At 39.6% G+C, this 18762-nt stretch overlaps 1 protein-coding gene across 2 annotated transcripts in view; it reads left to right on the top strand.

The window, feature by feature from the left end:
- Positions 1 to 15120, top strand: part of BBOX1 (gamma-butyrobetaine hydroxylase 1) — a 39056-nt gene extending 23936 nt beyond the window's left edge. For both annotated transcript variants that reach the window (XM_026850822.1, XM_026850821.1), the window contains 5 exons: positions 381 to 579; positions 8174 to 8279; positions 10568 to 10764; positions 11417 to 11583; positions 13156 to 15120. In XM_026850822.1, coding sequence (XP_026706623.1) covers positions 381 to 579; positions 8174 to 8279; positions 10568 to 10764; positions 11417 to 11583; positions 13156 to 13316 — 830 coding nt within the window. In that variant the 3' untranslated portion in view covers positions 13317 to 15120. The remainder of the gene's footprint in view (positions 1 to 380; positions 580 to 8173; positions 8280 to 10567; positions 10765 to 11416; positions 11584 to 13155) is intronic.
- Positions 15121 to 18762: the final 3642 nt, after the last annotated feature.

The raw sequence follows: 18762 nt of genomic DNA, 5'->3' as shown, positions 1-18762 counted from the left end.
TCCATGCTATTTTACTCTAGACAAGAAACTCTTGAAGGAGTCTTAATTTCAAATTTTCACCCTTGTGGTTCACCAGTACAGGCAAAAAAGAATATGCACATTTCTAATGTGCTGTTACCAAAAAAATATCCCTTTCAAATGGTCTTTCATTCAACTTTTAAGTTATTTAAATTTATTTACTACAACGTTTTTCTGAATTTCATCATAAAGATTGTTTGTTATCCATGCGAACTTGTGGGCCCAGTTTCAGGTGGATGACAGCAGGATTGAGGGCGTATTCACAAATGCACAGAAATCCCACTCACTTCGTACTCTGATTATGCCCTGAGTTTTGATGCTAAAACAGCTAAGCACTTGCTTCTTTGTTTCTGCCCTTTCAGAACGCCAGTACTGGGGCTCAGACCTGCAACTTCCCAAAATACCTTTTGAAGAAATCATGTACGATGATGAAAGCGCATACAAGTGGCTGTGCACCCTAAAGAAAGTAGGAATTGTGCTACTAACAGGAGCTGCTGCTAGGCAGGGAGAGTTGGTTAAACTTGGCCACAGGATTGGGTTCCTGCGTCTCACTTTTTATGGGTGAGTTTGTTTTTTAATATCTCTGCTTTGCCAGCTGTGTCATCACCTCTAATGTACTTCATTTCAGCTTGTTGGACCTATTTTGTGGATTAATTTATTAAAACAAGGTGAAGTGTTTCTTTTTTCTGCATGTTAGAAGATGTGGTGTCAGTTAATACTCTGTACGAGAGGATTGCTTTGCTGTTGCGGGCAGGGTATTTAAAGAAGAGCAGCTATAACATTCACTGCTGAGAGAAGGAAAAATGCCTGAAAACAGATGTTAAATAAAGGATAACCGTAAGGTAGCCATACTTACCTATACTATGGAACAAAATTTAAAAAATCCCTAATCCAGTCCCCTTCTGAATAGAACAAGTTATCTGTCATGAAACTTTTTCTTAGCCTGATTTTGAGTCACGGAAATAGGTAAGACTTAGACAATATTATTGTGTCTGACACCACCAAGAAGATGAGCAGAGTACCCATTTCCCTGTTTTCAACTGAGTCTGCTCTGGAAAGCCACAACTAGTCCCAGCAAGCATTATTTTAAGACTGCTTTTTTGCAAAAGGAGGAGCTCAGCCTGCAGGAGGCAGGGAGGAACTTGTAAATCATCGTTTTGATGCCAAGAGGTGGTAAACTGAACCTCTAACTCCTCAAGCACCTACTAGGTGAGTAAACAAATGACGATGGTAGCTCACGTCTTGCTGAGCTGAGTCAGTGACCTCCAGCTAGCTAAGTAAAGGAGCATTGTTATTACTTAATATATTGCTCTCTCCCTCACCCCCAGCTGTTGGTATAATTTTTTACAATGCATGTAAAAAACCCCTATTACTTGGATGTGTGCTTATTCTGAAGAAAAAAATAATTGACAAAAATAGATAGTAATGTTTAAAAATAATTGTGATTTCTTGGTGCCTTACTAGCCACCAAAACCAGAACATTCAGGGTTTCCTATCTGAAAAGGTTCCATGTCCCCCATAATAGAAAAAAAACCCCAAAAATTATGATGAGTTCTCCTTCACTTGGATTTACCTCTGCTTCAGAGAATAAGCAAACATAACGTGGGCAATAATCAGTATTGTCTCCTTTGTTTAAATATTTTTTTAAAAGTGCTAAAATAATAGAAGTGGGGAATAAATTTCAGCCTTGACCAGAAAGACCACATTCCCTCAAGACTGCAAGGGAGAAGGAAGGTTGTTCTGCCCCTTACCGCTGTGGTGTGAAGGCACATGTGAGCCCTGCTGGAATATGTAATGCGGCCGAGGTCAGTAAAAGCAGCTCTGTGATACCAGCAAAAATGCATCAGCTCAGTGTTAATTGTGAGGTGAAGGGGAGGAAGGTGAACAAAAGGTCCCTTCTTCAAGCTATGATGCTTATTAAGATTTATTGTTACATCTTCATTTTGCAAGTATTAGTCCATCATCAGCTATGGAAAAGGATGTCACTGATGCCGTTGGCTTTTAGCAAACAATTTTGAAGAGGCAGAGAAACAGGTATCGTGATACACTAGCAACTTCTAGCATTATATATAAATTGCTTCTGACCCAATCTCCATTCTTCATTTTGGTTTCATTTATGTTGAAAATCAACTAGTTTGTGCAGAATTACACACCCACACCCCCCACTTCAAATCAGAAAAGCTGTCTCAAGAAAACTTCTAGACTCTGTCAGAAACTGAACTCATGGCACATTTTTTTTTTTTTTTTTTTTTTTTCCCTGTTGTTTTCCAAAAAGAAGACTGGAGAAGAGGATGGAGAAGAGAATGACTGTTTTTAAATACCATGACTCTTATGAAGATTTTTGTCAGTTCCAGCAGCCTTGATAAATATTTGTTAAGCTTTAAAGGGAGTAATGTATAAATGTACTAGAGCAATTAAGATAATGTTTAAGGTGTGGTTTCCTCTTTCTACTTACTGTGCCAGAAGGAAAAGTGATTTTCAAAGTTAACTGGGATTCAGTCAGGTTAATCCTACTGAAATAAATGGGAGCAGAACCTGCTGCTTGACTTGGAAACCTGGTCCAGTGCCGTGAAACATTTTCTGCCATTAAAAGCATTCCTAATGTCAAGCGCTTTGATATTTGACATTCTACTATGGCCTCGATTTAAAACTTGCATCGTTACAAAAATACTGCTGCTTTCCATTTCTGTTTTGATGTGATCCTAATAACAGATACGAGAAGATCCTTAGGACTGTCCAACCCTGATGATATCTGAGGGTGTTTCACAGCTTTCCTTGGTATCTGAATGATGACACATTTAGTTCTGTTTGTATCCAGACAGCTGCACGAGCGTTTTGAGTTAAGACCTAATATAGCAAACCCTAGATAACAACAAAAATATGTTGGTTCTTTGATAAAGTATACTGTTTAAAATTACTGCCAACTCTAACATCCAGCTGGTGATAACTCTGCTATGTTTAAGAGAGACCGAAAAGACCTTTACTGTATAAATATGCATTAACTGTTAGGATATACTTTCATTGTCTAAGTTCAGCTGACAAGAGATTCAGACTGCCCTAGGGAGACCTGTCAGTTTATCAGTTGTGTCATTAGAATGGGTTTTTTCCAATTAAAATAAAAGTTAGTCTTGCCCCTCATTGACTCTTCCCTAATATTATTATTAGGGAACAATTATTAAATTCTCTATCTTGTTTAAAGTTGGCCAGAGTTAATATTTCAATAGAACTTGTCAGGATCGGTTCTGAGTCTGAGATAGACAGGTAGATAGACAGGTATTCAAGTGTTTTAGTACATCCTACAAAGAACCTCCTGCCCATTAGTGTTCCCTACAAGATCAAGGTTGACCTTGGTCCACACCATTTGAACAAGTAATGGTTAGAGCTCCTTTTGCTGTTTTAGTCAGATTTACTATTGGTGTTGATTAAACTTTATTTTTATGTTTCCTTAAGTACCAGGGATCCCAATAAAGGGTTGATGAAAGGCTGCAAGTCTCCTTGATTTTTCAAAACCTATTTGATGATTCATGTATTTATTAGGCTGCAGAAAGAGGGTTGCAGTGTTATGGAAGTTTTCCAACCGATTCTGAATTTAAAAGAAGACATACTTAGAATATTTAGTTTAGGTGAGGGGTTTTTTTTCTTCTTTTAAAACACAGCTGTAGTATTTGAAAGTCTTGAAGTCTGGTTTATGTTATCCCAGTTCAGCCACCATGGTTAGATTTACTTGAGGTCATCTGACAGTTACTGACTGTGTTTCTGTGTATGATTACATTGATTTTTGCATTATTAAATTAAAATCAGAGGAGCGTGATGTCAAAGAGAGCCTGACATCCAAAGACCAGTTTTGCAGATGAGCCTGGATTTCAAGTAACAAAACCCAGCTCTGCTGGAAGTCAATAAGTTATGTACGGACCAATGTCCAGCCCTGAAAAAAAAGAATGTATGCTCCAGTGCTGAAGGAAAGGCACATAAAGGGGAGATGATGTGTATATACAGTGTGCATATTGGTAGAGCCAAGACTTTCAGAGGGAGAACCAAAACTGTTGAACACCCTTTCTTTTTCAGAACGTGTTGCCAGCTTGCAAGGAGAGAACATAATTGTACTCCCAAAGGCAGACTGCTCTGGGGTTCAGAGCCAGCCTCAATGAGCTGATGTGGGGCAAGTGCACTGTTCCTTACATCTTGGTTTTCATTTCTCCAGTTCAGAGATCAGACACTGTTTAGCTGGCTGCGGGATGCACTGTAAGGATGCCTTTGTGAAGGCTATACAGGACAAGCATACCTATTCAAACATGATGCTCACAGTAACACAAAAGCTGCCGGAACTGTACAGCACGGTTACCCTGCCATGGAGGTGTACGAGATGACTTTGTTACCTAAATAGGTGAAGTTTGACCCACAGCTTACTTGAGTCATTAGGAGGATACTGCCTGCCCCTGCCATCCAGTTCTTCTGACACTGGATGAATTCCGTGGGAAACATTATACACCAGCAAGTATCATCTCTTTGCGTGTCTGTGGTTCGCAGGCAAAACTGACACACTGCTGCTGGGCACCACTTCTCAATGCATTGTGAGCAGTTGTTGGTTTATCTGTTACGTCTGTTTAAAAGGAGTTTCTCTAATTGCAAAGGCTGTATACAAAAAGTTGGGTTGCAGACTGTTACGCCTTTTCAGAAGCGTTGTTCTCCGTTTTGGTGCACAGCTATCAACCACATCTCCTCCCTCCCTGGGCAGTGCACACATGTAAAGGCACGTATGTTCCAGCCTGACATCTTCAGCAATGTTTAGCTGCTCTCATTGCCATACCGGTGATGTTAATGATGGCTGCTTTAAATTATTTTTAAAATTTTCTTTAGACTATGCTTTTTTCCTTCAAAAATGGGGCGTGTGTGTGTGTGAAGAAATCCTAAAGTACTGGAAAATAGAATCAGAATCATTAATAACTTTCCTGTTGTTAAGTGTAGTGGTTTAAGAAATTATCCGTGAAGTATTTCTTAAAAATTAAGACACTAACTACTTTCAAATGTTTTAGTACAGATGTATATGAAATGATAACATGTTAAACATAGAAAATAGAGAACTGTATTCAAACAGCTTAATAACTCAGTGTAGTTAAATGTGTAGATGTGTAACTCACCACATGAAGTCTTGAAAACTACTTCAATGGCTTTGGCTTATTTTTGGATATTTGGGGGGAGAGGGGTGGGGTTAAGCGTTTTCTAGGGAACAAATTTGGGGTTTTTAACACATAGAGCTGGAACCCAGCCTAGAAATATTACAGAGAAGAAAGGACTTCTTTCCCTATAGTACCTTTTCTCCTAATTTAACCTGTTTCATTTTCAGCCGTAGTTATTGTAGTGCCTGGTCTTGTTCCTCTTACATGTTTCTCACAGTAGCAGAAATTCCATTGAGTTTTCAGTCTTAACAACAGATGTAGAGCAGCATTTTACAGTCTACCTCTTTACCTCTAAAACAGAAGTTCATTTCTTACTGGCATCAAATTCTGAGGTGGCTTTTACGACTGTAATAAAATAATAACTTTGGGTAATTCCCTTGCTGTTTCACTAGCAACCAAATACAAGGCCTACCAAATATTATAAATAAAAGGATAAATCTGGAATGGTCAGGCTTGCCAAATAAAACATTACCTCAACAGGGCCATCAATTTTAAACTGAAATGTAACCGCAAGGAATATAACCCTGACACTTGGAAAAAGAAAAGCCTTTTTTCTTGTCTAGATGTCTGCTTGGTACATGCTACCTAAAATGTCATTACTGTAAAAAGTGGAAACATTCTCTATATCAGCCCTATAAAAACATCGAGGAGTTCCACCCTTTTAAATTAACGTTTTTCCTTATGTTTCAGAGGCACAACTCCATTAACGAGGTCTCCAGTCATACCACAATTGATTTCTCCAGCTTCTCACTCCCTAGACTTTGTGCCTCTCCTCTGTTCTGAAGCCTTGTCCAGGGCTTGGGGTGGCGTGAAGGGCTTCCTCTGGCACCCCTGCCCTCCCACTGAAATAGCCAAACCATCTGCAATCCCAGAGGGCTTCAGCTGCAAGAGGATGCTATGGATCCCAAATCTCTTAGGAGTGAGACTCATATTTTTAATAAAGTGCAAGACCAGGTGATTCAAGCATGGCTTCAGTTCCTAGTGCAGCAGTTTTGCAAGACTAAGGCTGTAACGGACAGACTAGTTTTCTGCTCAGGGAGACAGCCACGTTGCCACGGAATGCAAACAACTGCTACACCTGCCTGGTGCCAAATTTCCTCCTCTGTCAAACAACCTACGTTATTGAGATCCGACCCTATTACTAAACTGACAACCATCCCACCCTGCGTTGTTCTCCCTAAGGCCAAAAAGTCCTCTGACATTACCCGCATGTTCTTCCTTTACTTCTCATTCACTCTCCCCATGACTGAGTTGATACTGCAGCTCAGTTGAGACTTTGATAAAGGTAGGTTGATTTTTTTTCACATTAAGTGGTAAGCTCCCTGCTAGCATCACTGACTTCAAGTCAGTAACTTGAGCCTTGACCAAAGCTTCTCACGTGGAAAGCAAGCTCCTGGGCACCAGCTTCCCCCACAAAGTGTAACAGCACAAAAGCACTGACTGCTTTTGTAAAACCTCACGATGATTTTATAAAGTACTACCGTTCCAGCAATAGGATATATTGCGTATAAATGCGACAATTAAAATGTATTAAATGGTTTTAGAACCATCAAGTGACACTGGAGCCTTTTCAGTCAAAGATACTGTGAACACAGCTACCTTCAGCACTAATGACAAGGATGATATAACGGGCTGTTTTTTGGCTGTAAAATTCAGAAGTACGGAAGCATGGTTGAAATTATCATACTTGAGTACTGAAGTCATGCATTGATGAATATGTGCTGTACCAAACAATAAAAATTATTTTTCCCAGGCAGTTAAAAACATTTGCAAATATTCAAAGGGGTTTTCCCCCTGGCAATTTCAGAACTTTAGATTTAGCATTTTGCATATTTTCTATACTAAATACCACTCCTAGAACAAAAGTGTTTGCATACTAAATATAAATCATTTTGGTCTGCACGTTCTTTAGCCTGTAATCTTTTTAAACTATTCTTAACAGCAATGCTAGACACACACCATCTGAAACATAATATATTTGGTCTACAGTGTTTCATAAAGGAAAATGAGTTTCATATTTTCTTTTAAATCACTTATGCTCCTGTGATTACATGGACAGCGTATGGTGACTTACACTTTTCCAGACAGATGTCTGGATCTATAACATGCATCCGCTGAGGACTGTCTTCAATCATGTGAACTCTCTACAAGCAAAACGTGTGGCGCTCGGTCTTAAATTCTCCTGCATGGTGTGTCACTCACAACAGATTTTGATTGTGCTGCAACACGGTGTATTCATGTCTTTGTCGTATGACTAAGACTTTATGTTTTCCCTGCAGTTGTCAGTAAACTTCCTTACTGAATTGTGTCAAATTTCAGGACAGAAAGTATGTAGCAAAATAAATGGGGGTAGTTCGGAGAAAGAGCATCCTAGAAAGGGAAGAAGTCACAGTTTTTCATCAAGACATTTTCCATTAGCAGCAAGTCTTCAAGTTACAGGGAAGACCCCTCCCCTGCAGAGGATACTCTATATTTTCTAAGATCATACAGCTTGAAATACAATTTGGGGGGGGAGTTACACAGCCTCTCACAATTTCATATTTCACTGATAACGTGCTCTACCTGGCAGGTAAAAGTAGAAGGTTAATAAAAAAGAAATGGGCCAACTTCCACTCTCTTATTTCTGAAGCCTCGGTAATAAGATGATTTATCTTAGCAGATACCTCTTGGTTAGTGTCTTCGACTAATCTTTGCATTCAGCAAAGTACCACCACGGGAGAGGTATCAGATACAACCCTGGGGCCAGAGGTCCCTCAGAACACTTAAATTTCTAGCTTGAATTTAGGACTTGATGAAATAAGTCTGGTTGCTGGGGTGGGGCGACACTGCTATATCATTACTTTCTTATGATTTTACAATATTTTCATGTTCAAAGATGGAACGACTCTTTTGTACTGGGATTTCCATTTCAGTGTGTACTGTCTGGCATTCTGGCTGGCTGTTTTAACATGTTTTCTCTTCTCCCTTTCATTATAAAGACCAACTTGGCAAGTGCAAGACAAAGCAGATGCTAACAATGTGGCTTATACAACTGGGAAACTATGTTTTCACACTGATTACCCTGTTCTGCAGCATCCACCTGGGGTAAGATGAATCTACTGACTTTTTCACAACTCAAAAAGGGAAAGGGAAATGTTCCTATTGAATGAAATAGGGTGTCTGTTGACTCTGAATTTTGTCATAATAGAGCAATATAAAAATAATATATGAATCTGCATATAACAATCTATATACATGGGTATACAATACATACATTATGATCTAAGTTCTGCATAACAAGCCCATTATGTATCCCATAATTTTTAAATGAAATTCAGAAAGTATTGACAACATTACCATATGAAAAAACATTAAGGTTCTCTATGTGCTTTTGATACTGCCTTCATTATATTAAAAAAATATGAGGTGTCTAAATGCTATAATCAAGTCGTGAAATTTTAGGACTCCTCTGTTCACCTCAGGCAGGGAATGTATTAGAATAAATATGATTAATATGTTATGTTTTATTTTCTATGAATTGATGAAGTTAGACACTTGCCCTTTCATAACAGACAAAAAATTCAGTTCAGTAAAGATGGACAACAACCATACAAAAATATGTTTTCACCTAGCCCCTGTCGTATCAAATTCTAATACATATAATTTGCCAGAGAACTGGCAGGTAGTAGGAACAAGTACAAAGGAACAAAGATAACCCTGGAAAAGTTTGCATCTATAAAGCTTCCCCTTCTAATGTAGTGGAGTACTTTGTATCAGCTGTTTCTATAATTAAACAAAAAAGCCAATGTGATTTAAAATCATTTAGATACTGTTCATTAATGTGGAGTAAGAATGTAATAGGGCTTCATTAATAGAGAGCAGATGTGAATTAGCTCACTGTCTTGTCTGTGCCAAAGCTCACACTCTGCTCTGAAACATTAGAAAAAGAGCATAACCTTTTTCATTCAGACATGTTTGTAAGAAATAAAAGTATTAAAATACATTGAATTCTTTTTTAACACTGTCCTGAATGTGCAGCTTTCTCTCTATATTTATTACACAGTATCTGAATTCTTAAGACATATTTATTAAAAATATTTGAATACATATTTTTAAATGGATGATGATTAGTTTCAGAACTGTCCCATAAAAATAGTTTTAGGCTTTCTATTTTTCCAGGAGATGTTTGACAAAAACAACCACCAGCAGATGATTAGATCTAGCAGAAACATTAGCTCTCTAGAATGCGAAGCCAAATTCTCATTTGAACTAAATTCTCCCTGAGAACTTTTTCAGAACCGTTTACCATGAAGTACATTACTGCAGCCCTCCTCAGCAGTGCCACGCCGTGCTTGCCCTGTGCGAGGCTGGCTGTGGCCACGAAAGAAAAGACCTTGTTGCCTTGTACCCCCCTTCGGTGGGAGCCCCGACTCCTCCCCACAGCTCGTTGGCCAAAAGGACCATGCAGGAGGGTGGGGAGCTGCTTTATCACATGAACAAACTAGCTTACATCCTTCCCAAACAGGTCCCCCTTCTGCACTGTCCGTAATTTCAGTTTCCCCCCTCATCACCATTATCAAGGGCTGTGGGTCCAGCTGGGGAGGAGATTCTGACAAGCCCTATTCTCGGCTCCTCTTTCTCCTCCTGGGTTTTTTTTGTTGGTTTGTTTTTTCTCCTAGTGGTCTCAGAAACAATTCACCATCACGGAAGGAAAAGGTGAGTGCTGTTATTGTTGGTATGACAGATGTATTTTGTGTCGTTTGGCCGAGATGAAGGGTTACACCTCCTGTGATGCTGGGCTTTCTAATGCCATGGGGAGTTTTACTGCCCCTGTCAGTGGCTCAGATTTACACCGGTGCGACTGAGAGCCCAGTGTAGGCTTTCTGCTCCATTTTACACCTTGGCAATTTCACTGTGAAGCAAAATGAAACTGTCTTAGTCCTACTTCATCATAGAGACACTCAGGTGATTGCCTTCTATGACAGCCACCTTTTCCCCTCTGCGAGAGATAATTCACAGCAGGTTTTGTTTCTGCAAAAGAAAGCTAATCCTCCTTGTTGAGATAAGGCTGCAACGCGTTAAAAATTATATCGACTGCCACAAAGAGGAACTCAAAGGAAAGAAGCGAGACCAGGGCTTTGCCGCTGACTCGCAAGTTGCAGACATTAGAAGGTATCCCCAACAGGATGCATTTATGCTACTTTAATTTTCTGCCTTTGTGACAGTGGTGGCAGAATGCTGTCAAGCTGCAGCAATGGGAGCTCAGTCTTTCGCTGAATAAGAAACCAACCCCAAAAAACCACCAGAGACACAGATATGAGGGAACTGATACTACTGAACTTGCTAAACGTGCAAGCTAATTCTTTTTGTAATGAGATGTTAATTCATTCCAGGTTCAGTTTCTCCACTGTATAAAGCAAACAGCTGTAGGAGGCGAAAGTGAAGTTGTGGATGGATTTCACGTATCAAACAAGCTGAAGGAACAAAATCCTCAGGCGTATCAGATCCTGTCCTCTACTGCTGTAGACTATACAGATATTGGGGTGGACTACTGTGATTTTGCTGTGCAATGTAAACAAAGGATTATAGAGTGAGTAGTTTCAACAACACTGAATAATGAAATCCTGTTGTATAGTGGATTACATGGTAGGAAAAGGTTCTCCTGCCACCTTGTGGGGAAACACGGGTTTAACTCGGTCTGTAGTTACTCTGAGGTTTTTTGGGGGGGGTTGTTTGGGGTTTTTTTGCCAGCGTGTGACTTGTTCTGTGCTTTGTACCACCACAGCCTAGTTTTCCTTACTTGGTTTTGCCACACACTTGCAAGAAGTGGTGGTAATTAGAGCAACTCCTAGGCACAGACCCAGGTTAACAGCACCTGTTACTAAATTCCAGCCAACGTACGTCTGTATTGTGGCAAAGAAAGGTCATATAGATTAAGAACTATATACTATAAAAAGATCAAATGCAAGTGTTCACAGTCTCTTTTGAATTTAAGAAATTTATGATTCTACAATTAGAACATAGAATATAGATTTTTGAGCAAGTAAATTATCTACACTTTCTCCTGTTTTTCCCTTTCCCTAGTTAGGCTTAATTATCAAAATCCAACCCAATAACAATCTGAATTCCACTATGGAAACATACTGACATTCCAGCAGGAGAGTTCAGTTGCTCTTTAACCATCTTAAAATATTTCAGTAACAAGATAATACATTCCATCTCCTTTCCTTCTCTGTTTCAAGTGTGGATTCCAGAGGCCAAGCAGTTCGCATCAATTATAATAATGCAACAAGAGACACAGTTTTTGACATACCAGCTGAAAAAGTGAGGCCGTTTTACGCAGCTCTAAAGGAATTTAATGATTTATTAAACAGCGCAGAACACAAGTTTGCTTACAAGCTTAAACCAGGTCAGTAAGTTGTTCCTCCTTGCAAATATTTTTCACATTTTTCCTAACAGTCAAAACACTTGAACATTGTTAGCACTGGTACTGAAAAGAAATTTCAGTCCTTCTATCACCTATTTTATTTTATATTGCATGGATTTCTTTTGCCATTGTTATACTATAAAGAAAAAAAAAAAAAAAGGAGGGGAAATAGAGTCTATCTATGGATTAGTCCAAAGTATCTCTATATATTACATCAAACCCCCATGCCATAGAGGAATCTGTAGCTTGTCATATCAATAGCACTACAGTTGAGATAGACACTTGAGTGTAAGACTGCTGTGCCATGCCAGTTCAGTGTCTCTTCACCCTCACTGATACAGGATCACACACGTTTTTCCCTCTGCTTCATTTGATGCTCTGGGCTACATACCAATATTAATGGGGCACCTTCCCAACATCTGCAGGAGTTGCAGAACATCTAGAAGGTGATACAGATGCATAATGTGCATAAAGCTGAAGGAAGCTGAGCAGCACCGTGGGGAATTCAGTTATCTCTGCTCAGACACCAAATGCCAGCAGAATGCTGGATGAATTACCAAGGGCCACTGCTGCTGTGCTGCTTTTTCCTGGGTGGCCTATGCAAGACCTCTGGAGGCAGATTTGCAGAAGCACTAAGTGCTCTAAACTTCAGCTAGAGTCGTACAGGTCTGTGTTTTGAATATAAAACATGCTGCAAAAATGCCCTTTACTCTTTAAAAGCTAGTCCATGCATATGTTTAACTAGTTTGGCCCTAGTCTCTGTTCTTCCATTCTCTAGCTATAAAATAAAGATATGCATAGTCCGTCATCTCTCAAGAGATGTTACAAAAGTAAATTCATTAAGGTATCTGACTGCTTCATCAAAGTGAAGTTAGTGTCTTTAAAACGTCTATGAGGAAATAAATCTCTCTTTATTGGGAACATGCAATAAAATAATTTATAAGATCACATAATAGGTGGTAAAACGAAGTACCTCCCATTACATTATTACCATCCATCCCATCATTTAATGCACCAAAATGGTGGCTAGATGGGAGAGGGAGGAGGAAAGTAATACTACAAGGTTATTTAATTAGAGATTTATCATAATGGTGGCACACAAGGGAGAAAAAAATAAATGGCATGCTAGCTTTTATTATGTGATTTCCTATCTTTCAATGACTTTTGTTCTCATAAATTCTCTTAACAGGGATAGTAATGCAGAATGTTTATGGTACAAATAGTACCGACTGATCAAATAAAAATCATCCTAGTGGCTTTCACCCTTTGCTGTAGTGGCCTTTCCCCTCAAGGCCTGCTTTTCTTGGTGTGGGCTCCCCTACCACTCCACTTTTTAACTCCTGGTTATACAAAGAAAGAAGCAGAGGTCAAAAGGGACCTGCCCTCTCTGCTTGAGAATGAATTAAAATTACTGTGTCATTGCTGTGTATCTCCAGCCGAGCTACTTGAAATTATTGCTCCCTGACTGTTGATATAAATCTACCTTCATGTTTTCTGTTTGAAGGAATCAACTGTAACTTATCAGTTATTAAACTTTGTGCAATCTCTTTATAGGAGACATAGTGACGTTTGATAACTGGCGCGTGCTTCACGGTCGCCAAAGCTACCAGTCGGGATCAGAAGTGACTCGTCACCTGGAAGGTGCCTATGCAGACTGGGATGTGGTCATGTCGAGGCTCCGGCTCCTCAGGAAGAGGGTCCTGAACAGGGACTGAGCGTTCTTAAAACCAGAATGAGCAAAACTTAGATTGCCTAACCTCAACACCAACGAATTATTAAAAGTTTGTGTTTTCTTTCCAGAATCTAACACCAAAAATATATTTTTGAGTTCTATAAGCTAAAAAACCTGTTGTTCATAACAATTTGAGGTTTATCTGTGCCCTGGTCTTTGAATGTATAAAATGCATTGCTGTAAATTTAATCTCTAAATTTAAAATGAGTGTGCCAAATGTCTTGACTGGGCTAACTGGGGATTCACAATGCCTTCTTTTGCCTCTACAAATACACCTGCCCTCCCTAGAAAGCTCGTAAGGCAGCATCAAAACAGACATTAAAGCATTACTGAAGGTTTGTTATAAACAGCACCTCCCTCTGTTTTCTGAGAGGCATTCGTTATTGCATAAATCATAACTAAAATTCATTACCAAAACAAACAACCATTGCTGTGGAGTTATTTTTAAAGCCACACCTTTCTAGGTAGAACTCCACTTTAATGAAAGCTCTCATTCAACAGATGCTGTATTCTGTATGTTCTGCTGTACGTGTGAGGATTATCACAGCCACAAATGTTTTTTTCCTACGTTTCTAAATTCAGAAACAGTAATGCTGCCAGACAATGCATCATATTAATTTTCCTCTCTATTAGGAAGAGAAATAGATCTCCCTGTAGAGGTTGCAGATAAGGTCAGAAATCTCATCAGCTGCTGTGCACAGATGTAATTAAGATCTGCAGAGCAGACAGACTTTTGAGTAAAGCCAGGAGAAGGAATGATGATGCTTTCTTGGTGGCTAGAAACCACAAAGCACAAGAGGTGGTCATGGACTCCACACCAGACAAGTGGTGACTGAACTCAGGTCCATTTTTGTGACACCAAACCCAAGAGCACACCTCCGATAGACGTGGTCTGCAGGATGGATGCCTCTGGGTTCCGTTCTGAATAGAGATTATGGTATGTAAAAATTACTGCAGCCAAAGTAGTGGGGTTTTTTTCCTATATTCAGATGCCAAATTGAAAGAGAAAGAATATTAAAATACTTGTTTTTATACCCAGCAACATGTTCGATGAGTTTATTTTTCACTGTGCTTACAGCTGCAGAGTTAACAGGACGCCCTCTCACCTGTGCCCCAAGCCTGACAAAATAACCACACCTCCACCCTTGGATATGTTCTGTTCAACTGTTTGTTTTCGAACTATTCCTTGTAAGTCACATAAATCCCAGTCTCCTCCTAGCAGGCTAAAACAGTAGAACTACAGCTACGGAATTAAATAACCATAGACTTAAATTTGTTGACATGCAAAAAAAAAAACCAACCTATAAGTGAAACCCTAACACAAGCTTGCAAACACTTCCATAGCTTCTACTCATCATTTGCAATCAACAGATATCTCTGAATAATCAAAGAAAACTAAATTAGGATTTGGCCATGACCTAGTGTGGTTCCATTCCTCTTTAGTAAGTAATGAAAAGGTTTTCTCAAAGTTTTGACATTAAGACATAGCATAACAAAACTGGGGTTTAGCGGTAGTTTGATTTCTCAATGCCTCCTTTAATAATTAATTTTGGAAACATGAAAGTATTTTTTTGCCTTTGCTATAAAAGGGGGAAAAGATGAGGAAAGGTTAATACCTGTATTCTGCAGTACTGTGCTTTAACTGTGATATTTTCCATGTAACTGTTTAAACAATTTAAAACATATTGGGATTTATCTCACTGGTTAATAAGGAAGAGATAATTTCTGCTTTTATTCTGTACTTTTCTAAAAACTGTTTTATTCAAATGTCTGTTTATTAAAAGCTGTTATGGAACTGATTACTGGTTTGGGCTCATATCTAATCTCACACATAGCATCCTGCACATAGATATGAAGCAATTATTGTTATTTACAAGTGTAAATATGATTAGCCCTGGATGCATTCAGGTTTGTCCCATATACTTAATATATAGTTAAAATACAAATAAACCCATAGCTTTGAACAGCGGTGGGAAAAACCTAAAACATTAAAAAAAACCCCACCACAAATGAATTGAGGCTGTCAATGGATCTAATTTTAGACTGCTGGGATTTTTTGTCAGTGAAGGATGCCCTATGACAAACACACAACAGATCCCTGAAGTTCATTCCTTATGCCTGAGGTATGTTATACTTTCTGTACCCACACCTCCTTGAACTGTCCACATTTCTCCAAAATATATCGTGTCAATGTTAAATAAATAACAATATTTTTTTTAAGGGCAGCTTTGCGTGTCGCAGGTGTATGCCACATACACAGGCAAGCCGGGCAGGTGCAGGAGTGCTGTGAGTCCAGGTTTCCAACAGCAGACTCGCCCTGCTTGCATGCAGTTTGCAGCATAGAAATCCTTTAGTATTTATACATAAATGTCATCCAAGCTACTAGATAGTCAACAAAGTATTTCATGCAGAACAGAGTATGATGGTGAAAACTGTTCATCAGTGAAGTCCTGCACAAACAGACTCTAATCCCTGCAACACCTCTGTGAGCTATGGCACGATAGCCAGTTTAACTGAGAAAGGCTCAGGCTAGCCACCAAGCCTGATGCACAGGCAAAACTTATGTTCTGGCTGCCAACTCTCTGCTCAACTTCTAGGATCCAGCTACTATCTATAGCACAAATTTTAATTTTAAACGTATTACTGGAGTCATACTGGGAGAAGGGAGTATTTCTGTAACTATCTGCAAAGTAGATCTCCTGATGGCTGTACTGGTACTTGGTCAGGTTAAGCAATGGAGGAAGCCCAAGATGGATTTATTTCCCCTTCACCTCCAAATCCACACCAAAGAGTGATGTTGTGAAGCTTTCAGATAGGCTTAACTAACTTCTGCTCTGCCTGCAACACTGACACACACGGGTCACACCCCAGCCCAAAGGCTTTTTAGACTTCCAGGCCCAACTTCTCTACCCCCTTACAGCAGCAAGAAAAATTAGCTGGTGATAGGTGTTTGCTGGACAAGGCTGAAGCAGCTTTGGGCTAATGGATGTGATTTCACTTAGCTGGTTGCAGTCCAGAACTGTAACACCATGTTATGTTTGTGCTGTTGATGATACATCAGCTCTCCAGCCTGTGGTCAGCATCTGGCTGCACCTAGCGGGCTCACAGCACAGGTGGAGAAACAGGAAAAATATCTACCCATTTTATTATTTATATTATATAGAGCTTTAGCCTCCTCCCATTGCATTTTGTAGCAGTGGATGGTTAGAGCCAATCCCGTGGAAATGTTTTCATAGACAATCTTTAAAATATTTTTTATATATCAGATTTCCAGCTAATTTTTAAATCTTGCTGAAAGCAAAGAGCATCCTGGGCATATATCAGTACACTCACGTCCCTGTGTATCGCTTCAGCACTGCTCCGCTTTAGCCACTGCTGAGCAACCTGCAGCACGTGCCAACTTCTTTTGGCTGGGTGAACAGTAAACCCCAGTCCGGAGAGATTTCCAAATGCTTCTCGTGGGAAGAAAGCTGGATTAGCTGCCAAGCTTTATAAATATATTCCTGTATATATGTCCTGATGTATCTAAAGTGCTATTTGCGTGCATATGTACACACGGAAAGTCACGTTACCCAGAGGTAGAAAGGCAGATGCAGTCCTGTTTCACATTTGGTCCATACTGGCTATGATAAGGTCAAGAGGGCTCGTTCCAAACAGCTTACTCTTGTTATACAGGTCTTGTCTAACACATCACAGCTCGGCCAGGAAGGGCTGGAACAGACGTGGCAGCTGTCACGGGGTCACATCATGGCAGCATCTTTTAAGCAGAGTTCCCACTGACTTGCTGGTGGGGTAAAAGGTGAGCAAACCTTAGAGCCAACAGACTGTTCCACAGCAGTGGGAAATCCAGGCAGTAGCTGCTCCCTAATGCTCTTCAGGTATTTCTGTGCAAAAAGACATTTAGCAATTAGGCTCAAAAATCCATTGGTACTTCCAGGTTAATTCGCTGTATTCAGCTTTGCTGTAAATCGGAGTGGTAGTTGTACTAACTAAAATAGCGATCACGTTGTAACTGGTTCTTCCTTGCTCTCAAATACCTTCATTTTCTAAGTGATTTGTACAGGTTGACAGAGTATAGAACACATACTGCTGCTTAAAACGCTAACTTCTGTAAATTCACAGCAAATTAAATGCAGCCTTTCGTCACAGGTGCAATATATTACTCCTGGAAAATATGTATTTATTCTGTACTGTGTTTTTCTCTGACACAAATCAGAGAAATACTCAGTGATCGTGTCTCAAATTCTCCCTAAAGCAAATGAGTTTTTGAGTTTTTTGAGAATCTACACATTCATAAAGCTAACTCTCAGTTAGCACAAGTTCGTATTTGAAAGTTTCGTGTTGGATGCGTGAAATAAGTTTGGGTAAATGCTAACATCATAAATATATTTTATACACCCATCTTAAACTTATAGCAAAAGATCCTCCCACCCTGTTATGCCAGCCCAGTAGCATAAAAAAGATGGTAAAGACCGAGACGCAAAAAGAGAACAAAAATCCCCTTTAAAAACCAAAAAAACCTAATCAAACAAAAAAAAACCCACCCCACACCAAAACAAAAAGAAAAACAAATTGCAACTGCTCACGAGAAACCTATTTTTCTACCCAACATCTGGTTAAAGTCTAAAAAAGGAAATGGTCAGAACCAGGGAACTAGCTACATCACCTCTGGAAAACAGCCACAGTATCAAACTTGACAGCTGTATGGGGTGTTTCTGGCTGAGACAGCTCTCCTTGTTGGACATGGGATGAGCTCTAAGACAAGGGAGCGAGGGCATTTCACAATCAGTCTCCTGCAACGTATCCTGCGGGACGGCGCTGGGGAACAGGAAAAGCAGCTCGAGTAACAACCCAGCTACTGTTTTCCCCGGCAACTTAACAGAATCTTCAGCAGAGCCCCAGCAATTCAGAACGGCCCCAAGGCTGCTCCACGTTGTGTCAAGGGCATCTGGTCAACCAAAGCTTTAGGAGCTGCTTTTGGGATGTTTTGTAGGCTATGAGCTGGTTTAGTTGGGAAAAGATATTCATAGTCTAAGGTTTATGTCTTTTTAATTGCTTTTTTTTTTAATGATGTAAAAGTGCCCAATAACTTTAAAGCAGGCAGAGGATTTTCTTTGTTGCCATGCCACGATACATGTCATTCCCCATGAACTCGAGCAAAATAAGGCAGAAGGTCTAAACATGTGGACAGCAGAGCATGGTTTCTCTATCGTCCTTTCTTTCCAAGCAGTCATTTAAATCAATAACTACTTGTGTTGGCAATAATCAAGCTACGCATCTCTTTCAAGTTATTTTTGGAAGCATTCAAAGCAGCAAAGATCACAGAGCAACGGACACAGGGAAGATACAGCAATTTTCAAAGTATGTCATACGCGATTTCCGAAATCTTGGCCTGCTTTTTTTTTTTTTTTTTTTTTTTTTTTTTTTTT

Source organism: Athene cunicularia, assembly GCF_003259725.1.
Source record: "Athene cunicularia isolate RWA chromosome 5 unlocalized genomic scaffold, athCun1 chr5_part3, whole genome shotgun sequence".
Classification (NCBI taxonomy): Eukaryota; Metazoa; Chordata; class Aves; order Strigiformes; family Strigidae; genus Athene; species Athene cunicularia.
The sequence above is the reverse complement of the archived record's forward strand: the minus strand, read 5'-3'. Positions and strand labels throughout refer to the sequence as shown.